The following is an 11,680-nucleotide window of genomic DNA, read 5'->3' as shown; positions in this document are numbered from 1 at the left end:
ATATATATAATTGATTAGTAGTATTTTTAAAAAAATAATTGACTACAAGGCTACAAAGGTTTATGATAATTAAGAAAATAGAATAAAAACTTATTAAATTAGATTCAAATGATGTGTTAATATAAACAATAATTCTTAAATCTTTCTCCAACCCTTAATATCTCATGGCTACGTGATTAGGGTTGTCAAAACAACTCTTTCTTCATGAACAGCTCGTGTTTGACTCGTTAAGCAAACAAGACAAACACGAACATATTTTTCAAACTCGAAATATAAACGAGCCGAACACGAGTGTAAGAAGAACATGGTCTAATGAAACTTTTGATAAGTAAATTGAATTACCTCCTTGAGTTCAGGCGATATGACAGCGAGTTCATATGCATGGGCGACTCTTGGGTTGATGTCGACTTCATCAATTCCAGTTCTTGGATTTCCAATTAAATACCCCTAAGATAAAATATTAACTAAAGGTCTTATATCAAATAAACAAAAGTGCAACCATTTATACTTATGGAGGCATGGTGTATCCCATGTGTTCATCATGATGATGTAACATGACCATGTGAATGATATTTACATTTTGCAAGAAGTAAGTGTTTAGGAGGCATGGCGTATCCCATATATGACATGTCAACATACATGTATTCATTTCATTATGGAGTGAGATCATAAACAATGGACTTCTAGATTAATTTGTCATTTTATAATATCAAATGTATGTTGTCAAATGTATATGAAATCAAACGAAATAATTGGGCGTATTGAAGCAAGAATTAATATCCAAGTCTCATATATAAAGGCATGGGATGCAATGAGAATGACAACTAAAGCAGTCTTTAGTATTTGGGAAGACTCATATAAAGTTTGTATCATTTTATGGAAGCTATAAAAGTGTAATGACCAACAATGTTTATAGTATTAATTTTACACAAAAATGTCATTTTTAAAGTTTTTTTTTTTTATTTATAGACCATCACTATCAGGTTGGTCTCAAAGTCATCCAATATTAAGTCTCGATGATATATTTTTATTAAAAAAAGTTTAGAGTAACTCTCTTAACTACAATTGGTGTCAATGCTAACAATGGTCAGTTCTCACTTGCATTTGTCATTGTTGAGTCTGAAAAAACTGATTTGTAGATGTTGTTTTCATGCAATATATATGACTGCAAAGAAAGTATTAAATGTCAACAAGATCTTTATATAGTGTCTGATAAGCATTCCCATTTTGTTCATGGTTGCAAGGAAATATTTCTTTGTATTACACATCATAATTGTTTGCATCATTTAAGAGAGAGTTTTAACAAAGTTGTGCGCTAGATAAAATTAAAATACATATATAAACATTATGAGAGAAATTAAATTTTGTTGGAAATATTTATGACCCATATATTTTTAAAATGTAAATGCTTGATCTTTTCAATGTAAAAACAGAAGTGTATGATGGGTTAGTTGAACGAGATGTGACAAGGTGAAGCTTGTATTGTGATGATGGTTTTTGTTAGAGAATAATGACTACTAATGCATCTAAATCCTTAAATGGTATTTTTCAACTGACACTTGCATTGCTTATACAAGTATGAGTTTGTGTTATTTATTGTAAAATGATTGCTATTTTTTAAAAGGCAAAGAAAATGAAAAACATTTATTATTAGTCAATGAATGTGAATTTGTTCATATAGCAATAATTATGCTTCAGAGATATGAAAGATAAGCATTCCGATTACTCGAACAAAAATGTGTATATTTTTATGAGTATAAAGTTTTTGATAGCTCATGCAGAAAGTTTTGAGTCTTTTTTTAGGAAAGTAGATATTGTAAATGTGATTGTAACTATCCCTAATTATAACTTATGGCCAAAATTCAGTCTAGAAAATGGAATCATAGAGTTGTGTCCACCACCAATTACAGGACTATCGGGTCGATCAAGGGTAATACACATTCGTAATACAATGTATGAAAATGTGTCCTATTTTTGGAAGACTATGCGGTTTTGTCATCAATCTGGCCTTAATAGATCTACTTGCTCACAAAATCTAGAAAGTATATGGTATGAATTATTTTTTTCTTTTCTTTTATTTTCTTCTACATCTTCTAATTCTTATTTTGTAGAAGAGAAGCCGGACCACGAAGACATAATTAGAAAACCTAGAAGAAGAAAGAGAGCAGATGCATAACTACAATGCCGACAAGAAGTCAAACTATATAGAAATAACTCCATGATCAACCAAGAATGGGGAAGAATCGATACGCCCCAGAATCACACCATTCAGTAGTTGCTTAATACCATGTAATCAAGATATTGTGAGGTTTTGACTTTAATGTCATTATTGAGTTTTTTTAATGGTGAGCATTTTCTTATATGTTTCTTCTCTAGGAATTAGTTATTAAAATTTAAATATATATTAACATAGTTTTTGTAAATATGCTTTTTAACTTCAATATCTATTTTGTATCAACTAACAAAAGAAAAAATTTACCTCAAAAAATTATACATAAAATTATTATTGAAATATTTTTAATTTATTAGATAAATATTTTAGGAATTTAAAATTCCTAAAAAGACTTAAACTCATACTTAATTAAAAGAATTATGATAAAAAAAATTAAATATTTTCATGAATTTAAATACACACACACACACACATATGTTTTGGCTCACTTTATATTATTTTCTTAAAAAAATATCATATATTGAATATAACTTATAAAGGTGCTCATTCTAAAAATTTATGTAAAGTAAATTACAAAGTTAAATACATGCTATATAAAATTAAATTGTTTGGCAGTCTAAGTCTTTATTTTATATTTGAAATTTTGATGTAACACATAAACTTATTTTCGTAGGAAGACCTCTAAACGTACCACTTCATTCTTATATATTTATATATCTTTAATGACAGACTTAACTGGGCAGTTGAGATCAGAATCTGACATTGCTGACTCCACAATATGGTCATCGCATTTCCGACTAAGTACATTATCAATCAGAATTTCATCAAGAAACTGCAAGTGCAATATAAAATTTCATTAAGAAAGTACACAATCTTCAACAAATTACATCCTTCTTTTTCATATTATATGCAGGGTGATATGATAATACTTAGGGTCCGTTTGGGGCAGCTTATAAGTGCGGGCGGCATTTTCGAAACGCCGTCATATTGTTTGGTTCGCGCTTTTCGACAGCTTATGCAAAACTGCGTTTGGGTTTTTATAGTAAATGCAGGTCGCGGGTCACTTTTCAGGATAAGCAACTTATCCTGAAATGCACAAGCTGCCTCAAACGGAGCCTTAATATGACCATGATCAGTGTGCTAAGTTTATAAATGATATATTTCGAGTGCTATGCATGTAATTATTTTTTTTCTTAAATTTAAATTTATTAGTGCAGAAATAAATGATTTATACCTTTTGAAGGACTTGGAGTTTTGCAGTGCAACCAGCAGTCCTTGGAAACCTATAATTTTCCCCAACGCAGTTGGTCTCTATCATCTATGGCACATAATACAAATAATTAATATAGACTATCTGTTGTTCTACGTAAAATGGCTCGTTGTTCGTGAACAGCTCGTGTTCGTGGTCGGCCCGTTCGTTAAGTTAACGCGCCGAACACGAACATAAATTGGTTCGTTAGTGTTCGGCTTGTTTTGGCTCGAAATACTACTCATCAATTTTATATATATAATTGATTAGTAGTATTTTTAAAAAAATAATTGACTACAAGGCTACAAAGGTTTATGATAATTAAGAAAATAGAATAAAAACTTATTAAATTAGATTCAAATGATGTGTTAATATAAACAATAATTCTTAAATCTTTCTCCAACCCTTAATATCTCATGGCTACGTGATTAGGGTTGTCAAAACAACTCTTTCTTCATGAACAGCTCGTGTTTGACTCGTTAAGCAAACAAGCCAAACACGAACATATTTTTCAAACTCGAAATATAAACGAGCCGAACACGAGTGTAAGAAGAACATGGTCTAATGAAACTTTTGATAAGTAAATTGAATTACCTCCTTGAGTTCAGGCGATATGACAGCGAGTTCATATGCATGGGCGACTCTTGGGTTGATGTCGACTTCATCAATTCCAGTTCTTGGATTTCCAATTAAATACCCCTAAGATAAAATATTAACTAAAGGTCTTATATCAAATAAACAAAAGTGCAACCATTTATACTTATGGAGGCATGGTGTATCCCATGTGTTCATCATGATGATGTAACATGACCATGTGAATGATATTTACATTTTGCAAGAAGTAAGTGTTTAGGAGGCATGGCGTATCCCATATATGACATGTCAACATACATGTATTCATTTCATTATGGAGTGAGATCATAAACAATGGACTTCTAGATTAATTTGTCATTTTATAATATCAAATGTATGTTGTCAAATGTATATGAAATCAAACGAAATAATTGGGCGTATTGAAGCAAGAATTAATATCCAAGTCTCATATATAAAGGCATGGGATGCAATGAGAATGACAACTAAAGCAGTCTTTAGTATTTGGGAAGACTCATATAAAGTTTGTATCATTTTATGGAAGCTATAAAAGTGTAATGACCAACAATGTTTATAGTATTAATTTTACACAAAAATGTCATTTTTAAAGTTTTTTTTTTTTATTTATAGACCATCACTATCAGGTTGGTCTCAAAGTCATCCAATATTAAGTCTCGATGATATATTTTTATTAAAAAAAGTTTAGAGTAACTCTCTTAACTACAATTGGTGTCAATGCTAACAATGGTCAGTTCTCACTTGCATTTGTCATTGTTGAGTCTGAAAAAACTGATTTGTAGATGTTGTTTTCATGCAATATATATGACTGCAAAGAAAGTATTAAATGTCAACAAGATCTTTATATAGTGTCTGATAAGCATTCCCATTTTGTTCATGGTTGCAAGGAAATATTTCTTTGTATTACACATCATAATTGTTTGCATCATTTAAGAGAGAGTTTTAACAAAGTTGTGCGCTAGATAAAATTAAAATACATATATAAACATTATGAGAGAAATTAAATTTTGTTGGAAATATTTATGACCCATATATTTTTAAAATGTAAATGCTTGATCTTTTCAATGTAAAAACAGAAGTGTATGATGGGTTAGTTGAACGAGATGTGACAAGGTGAAGCTTGTATTGTGATGATGGTTTTTGTTAGAGAATAATGACTACTAATGCATCTAAATCCTTAAATGGTATTTTTCAACTGACACTTGCATTGCTTATACAAGTATGAGTTTGTGTTATTTATTGTAAAATGATTGCTATTTTTTAAAAGGCAAAGAAAATGAAAAACATTTATTATTAGTCAATGAATGTGAATTTGTTCATATAGCAATAATTATGCTTCAGAGATATGAAAGATAAGCATTCCGATTACTCGAACAAAAATGTGTATATTTTTATGAGTATAAAGTTTTTGATAGCTCATGCAGAAAGTTTTGAGTCTTTTTTTAGGAAAGTAGATATTGTAAATGTGATTGTAACTATCCCTAATTATAACTTATGGCCAAAATTCAGTCTAGAAAATGGAATCATAGAGTTGTGTCCACCACCAATTACAGGACTATCGGGTCGATCAAGGGTAATACACATTCGTAATACAATGTATGAAAATGTGTCCTATTTTTGGAAGACTATGCGGTTTTGTCATCAATCTGGCCTTAATAGATCTACTTGCTCACAAAATCTAGAAAGTATATGGTATGAATTATTTTTTTCTTTTCTTTTATTTTCTTCTACATCTTCTAATTCTTATTTTGTAGAAGAGAAGCCGGACCACGAAGACATAATTAGAAAACCTAGAAGAAGAAAGAGAGCAGATGCATAACTACAATGCCGACAAGAAGTCAAACTATATAGAAATAACTCCATGATCAACCAAGAATGGGGAAGAATCGATACGCCCCAGAATCACACCATTCAGTAGTTGCTTAATACCATGTAATCAAGATATTGTGAGGTTTTGACTTTAATGTCATTATTGAGTTTTTTTAATGGTGAGCATTTTCTTATATGTTTCTTCTCTAGGAATTAGTTATTAAAATTTAAATATATATTAACATAGTTTTTGTAAATATGCTTTTTAACTTCAATATCTATTTTGTATCAACTAACAAAAGAAAAAATTTACCTCAAAAAATTATACATAAAATTATTATTGAAATATTTTTAATTTATTAGATAAATATTTTAGGAATTTAAAATTCCTAAAAAGACTTAAACTCATACTTAATTAAAAGAATTATGATAAAAAAAATTAAATATTTTCATGAATTTAAATACACACACACACACACATATGTTTTGGCTCACTTTATATTATTTTCTTAAAAAAATATCATATATTGAATATAACTTATAAAGGTGCTCATTCTAAAAATTTATGTAAAGTAAATTACAAAGTTAAATACATGCTATATAAAATTAAATTGTTTGGCAGTCTAAGTCTTTATTTTATATTTGAAATTTTGATGTAACACATAAACTTATTTTCGTAGGAAGACCTCTAAACGTACCACTTCATTCTTATATATTTATATATCTAACACGAACTTCAATTTTTTACGTATACGTAACCTTATGCACGAAAAAATGCATTTCACTTTTTATAAGTTAAAAGTACTCTCTCACTTACCCTCAAATTCTAAACATCATAAAAAATATCTCCATCATGGACTATTTAATGCTTTGGCTCATAAAACCAAATTGTCATGTTTGTTAGAGATGTAAATACATAAGAATTGTATTGTATCTATGACAATTTTTTATAAAATGACTAAAGAATGCTTAAATGTTACATCTTTAAATACATTGGAATTGGAATTGGAATTGCAATTTGATAGAGAATTTACCTTGAAATTGAGTAATGGCTGGTCAGAAGCTTCAATTCCTGGCATTCAGAAAGGCTGACAATCCTTCAACATGACAAACACTCAGAAAGTTCAAATTAATACATACCTTGAGCGATCCTATAAGAGACAAGTGCGGCCATCTTGCCACCATATGAATCTCCTCCAATATACATTGGATTCAAGACGAAATTTGAATGATCAACAAACCACTGAAACATAAACATTTTTTTTATTATTTCATGACATATTAAATATTAACTATGAAATTTTTTTTTTGAATATGATAACCTTTTTAAGGAAAGTGTATATGTGTTCTACAGATTGGTAATCGTTTAACATTTGGTTGTCATGGCGTTCTGAGAATGAAAAGCCAGTACCAGTTGGCCAGTCCAAGAAGATTATGCTGAACATCTGTAACAAAGAAATCAAACTTGTCAAACCATGTTTTTATTGTCATGCTGCCTTTTTTTGCTACTAAAGAAATATTAAATTTATTGGATTATGTTGTTTGGTTTGATGTGACAGAAGTGTGACTTTGGGTGATCAAATTATTAAAAGGTGTGAACGATTTATATATCTTGGTTATGTTGTTCAAAGTGATGGTGATATAGATGGGGATGTTAATATTAGAATTCAAATTGGTTGGTTGAAGCGGGCCTTTTATGTGATAGAAAAGTATCGCTTAGACTGAAAGGAAAATTTTATAAGACCGTGGTGAGACCTGCAATGCTTTATGGCGCTGAATGTTGGTCTTTAAAAGAGAAGCATAATAATAAGTTAAGTGTTGCTGAGATGAGAATGATTAGGTGGATGAGTGGCTTTACACTTAGAGACAAAATGTGAAATGAATATATCCGTGATAGGGTTGGTGTAGCTTCTGTGACGGACAAAATTAGAGAAAATCGTCTTAGATGATTTGGTCACATTAAACGTCGATCATCTGATGATCCGATTAGGAGAGTAGATGCTTTAGATTCGGCTTGTGTTAAGAAATACAGAAGTAGACCTAAAAAGACTTGGGCTTATTGTATAAAAAGTGATCTTAATTTACTAGAACTAAATGAAAATATGACACTAAATAGGACGTAATTGAGAAAAAAGATTCATGTAGCTGACCCCACGTAGTGGGATTAAGGCTTTGTTGTTGTTGATGTTGTTTGGTTTGATGTGATTAGAAATAAGAGAAAGAAAATTTACATACATATCACAAAAATACTATGCATTTACATATCTAGCAGTTAAAATTTGATATTTACATTTATATTTACACTTGTGTTTAAGAAGGTGTATTTTACTTATAAGAAGTTAGTAATGGTGGTATCTATGCAAATGCCCCAAATGAGCCCTACTGGTTAGTTGTATATAATTAAATGCTGATCACCTTTGTCCAAGTGTAAGGATGGTAAATTAAATTTGGCAAAGTACCATTATAACGTATGCGGTTGAATTTCATGGGACCTGCAAGGAAAAATGTAAATTAAATAAATCATAACACAAAGAAAAAAAAAATTAAAATTTAAAGGTTTTAATTTATTGTTTTTTTTTTTACTAAAATTATGAAATTACCTATCAATAAACATATTACATTAAACCTATGAAAATAATATTACTTTTCATGAAACTTTAACATTGGGAATGCGTCAATAACGTTCTTCTCAAAGAAAACAAAATCTTTTTAGAATGCTTACGGTGCATTTGGGGCAACTTGTGCTTATCCAGATAAGCTACTTATCTGGAAACGCGGACCGCGGGATTTGACTCATGTTGTGCATTTAGCATAAAAAACTAACTACATTTTTGAATAAGTTGCATCATAAACACTATTTCCAAATGGTGAGAACGATAAGCTGCCACCGCAGCGGATAAGCTGCCAATTGCTTTGCAAGCTATTGCCGCATCACCCAATATTCATGTATTTGCATGTATATCTAAACGCCCAAACAAACTTTTTCATATCACATTAGTGGCAAATGAGAAAATCTGACTATCATGTGCACTCCCTTCCCAACCCGCCACTACAAAAGTAAAGCACATGTTGAAGTCGCAAAAGTGTGGATTTTCGGGATCGACATTAGAAACACCATGTATCTGTGATGTGCACTCCCTATCGTAGAAATACCATATATCTCTTTTCAGATAAAAGCAAAAAATGTACAAGATACCTCGTTTGAGGCGAGGAGCAGATGGAAGATCAGGGAGGCCCTAGAGCGAGGATTTTCGTTACCTCGATGTCGATCTCCGCGAGAGAAGTTGCAGAAGGAGGAAGGAGGAAGGAAGAAGGAAGGAAGAACGGGAGGGCGAGAGTAGAAGGGGAGAGCGAGTGAGGGGCACAGGAGGAAAATATTACCCTAATGCGACACTCATACGCGGGACGCAGGACCCCTCAACGCTTCGCTCGCCCTTAAGGAATTTGGGATCGGCATTAGAGTGTGGCAGAGAAACGCTCGCTCAACGCAATATTTAAACACTGTGGCGGCGTTTTCGCCGACGCACGTGAATAAGCTGCCCCAAACGGGCCCTAAAACTACATCATTTAAACTCTTAAACAGCGAAATACAACTTTCCATATATAGTTAAGATTACATGCATGCAAAATGCGAAAATACATAAAAAGATGGCGGAAGCTCACCAATCTCTTGGTACAACCCGAAGAAAGAAGTACAGCCAGGGCCGCCGGTGAGCCAAAGGAGGACAGGGTCTTTGCCAGCCTCACTCTCCGACTCTATGAAATAGTAGAACAGCTCCACGCCCATCCTTCCATCCACACTAACATACCTTCAAATAATACATATACTTTTATGAAACCATAAATATTTAAATAGTTAACAATGGCACTTGAGGATTTACCCAGTCTCCAAACGGAAGGGAAGGGGGCCATGGAAGCCGGGGAGCTGCGTGACAGTCGTGGCATGCGTTGTCTGAAGGCAGAGCAAGGTGGCGGCGGAGAAGAAAAGGAAGAGAAATGGCTTAAAGTTGGGAGGAAGAGACATTGCTGCGGGCGGAGATTACGAGAAGTGCGATTTTCTATTTTTTATAAAAGATAGATAGAAAAATAAGGGCACGTGAGAAACGTGCGGGCATGTGGAAAACTACCCTACCTACTTTTGCGCGTCCGTACCAACTTCTAACGCTCCTTTTGTACATTAGTTGCACTTAATTTTTATCTTTTAATATATATAACTATATCTAAACTTCATTCTTTACCTTATTTATGTATGTTTTTTATATGGGCATGCAATTATGTGGATGACACTCAAAACATTGTTATTTTAAAAATGTAGTACACACTTTCATCCAATCAACTTGCCATTCTAGCGGTACACGCACGAGCTCACACAATCACAGATATGTATATACATCAAAATTCAATTACAAAATTCTAGTCCAACTTATTCACTTTTATCAGATTTTTGTTCGAATTCGTTTAGTTGTTTTGCATTTTTCTTTATTTTGGTGCATTTTTTGTATTGAATATAAAATGGGGGCATAATCTCCATTCTTCTATTATAACCTTTAACATTTTATTGTTGTTGAGAGATGAAACTTGTTTATGATGACTTTTTCTGAGGTGTGTGATATTTGGAGTCGATTTTGTGAAGTTTTTTATTTTAAATTTAATTGTATTTTTTATGATTGTTAAGTATGTTTTGTTCGACTTTTTCTGAGGTGTGCGATATTTGAAGTCGATTTTGTGAAGTTTTTTTTTATTTTAAATTGAATTGTATTTTTTATGATTGTTAAGTATGTTTTGTTTCAATACATTTTAACAGTTTATCACTTGTTTTGACAAGTGCATGGCCTACTAAGGTAAAGCAGGTTAACATCATCAACCCTAACAATGAAGTTTTTTGGCACAAATATTCATGTTGAACTTCCCTTTGAATTTCGATGTACATTATTATTGTCGGATTTTACATCGGCATATTCTGATGCAAAGCAACAAAACGTTTAATGTGACAATCCTCACTTAATGGCGGTAGTGTTCCGCTAGTTAAATCCAACACAAAATTCTTACGTCAGACGTTTCCAAAGCTAAGTCATCACAGAGCCTTTGAAATCTAAACCCATGTGTGCCAACACTATTTACACTTACCTAGTAAACTTTCCACCAAGATTCTCCTGTGACCATTTTTATCGACGACCCTGTGGAGTTTTTTCAGCACTGGCAACCTCACAACTCTGGCAACTTCTTATCTCCATGTGTATCTCCTAGGTAACAAACTTTTCACCCTTTCCCTACACAATTTCTTGAATAATTTCTTTGTTTTTTCCAATTTTTGTCATTCAGATTTAGGTTTCCAATTTTTGTTATTTAGGTTCAAGTTTATGTATTAGGATTTAAGAATGTTTTAGGATAGCATTTAGGTTTAAATTAGGTAGTTTTTGGCTACATGTAGGACATAGGTTTAGGAGGATTATGTAAATCCAAAACTCATAAATTCATTTAATTCATATTCCCACTGGATTCGATAAATTTGAAATTAAACTTAAATGAGTTTAGGGCATGTTTGGTCGTAGGTAGAGTTTAGCCGTAATAGGAGTTTGTAAATCTAAAAATTTCAAATCCAAATAATCCACCTTCTAGTTGGGTTTAATAAATATGTTTATTTGAGTGTTTGTGTATCTATATTTAAGTGTGTGTTTTTGTGTGTGTGTGTGTGTGTGTGTGTGTGTGTGTGTATTTATGTGTGTCTTTGTGTGTATTTTGTGTATGCTTTTATATTTATAAAAGTGTTTGGTGTCTTTATTTATGTGTGTGTGTCTGTGTGTGTGTGTGTGTGTGTGTGTGTGTGTGTGTGTTTATAT

General features: G+C 31.9%; 1 protein-coding gene across 1 annotated transcript in view; it reads right to left on the bottom strand.

The window, feature by feature from the left end:
- The window catches only part of LOC110028581 (serine carboxypeptidase-like 7), a gene marked incomplete in the record, with an annotated part of 41,027 nt that extends 31,163 nt beyond the window's left edge, over positions 1–9,864 (bottom strand). Inside the window, 9 exon segments of the mRNA XM_020730491.1 lie at positions 2,910–3,005; positions 3,408–3,491; positions 4,017–4,121; positions 6,875–6,912; positions 6,981–7,083; positions 7,163–7,285; positions 8,256–8,332; positions 9,504–9,649; positions 9,722–9,864. Coding sequence (XP_020586150.1) covers positions 2,910–3,005; positions 3,408–3,491; positions 4,017–4,121; positions 6,875–6,912; positions 6,981–7,083; positions 7,163–7,285; positions 8,256–8,332; positions 9,504–9,649; positions 9,722–9,864 — 915 coding nt within the window.
- Between the last annotated feature and the right edge of the window lie 1,816 nt (positions 9,865–11,680).

This window comes from Phalaenopsis equestris, unplaced genomic scaffold, assembly GCF_001263595.1.
Source record: "Phalaenopsis equestris unplaced genomic scaffold, ASM126359v1 Scaffold000515, whole genome shotgun sequence".
Classification (NCBI taxonomy): domain Eukaryota; kingdom Viridiplantae; phylum Streptophyta; class Magnoliopsida; order Asparagales; family Orchidaceae; genus Phalaenopsis; species Phalaenopsis equestris.
Note: the sequence above shows the minus strand (reverse complement) of the source record. Positions and strands in the feature narration are given on the sequence as shown.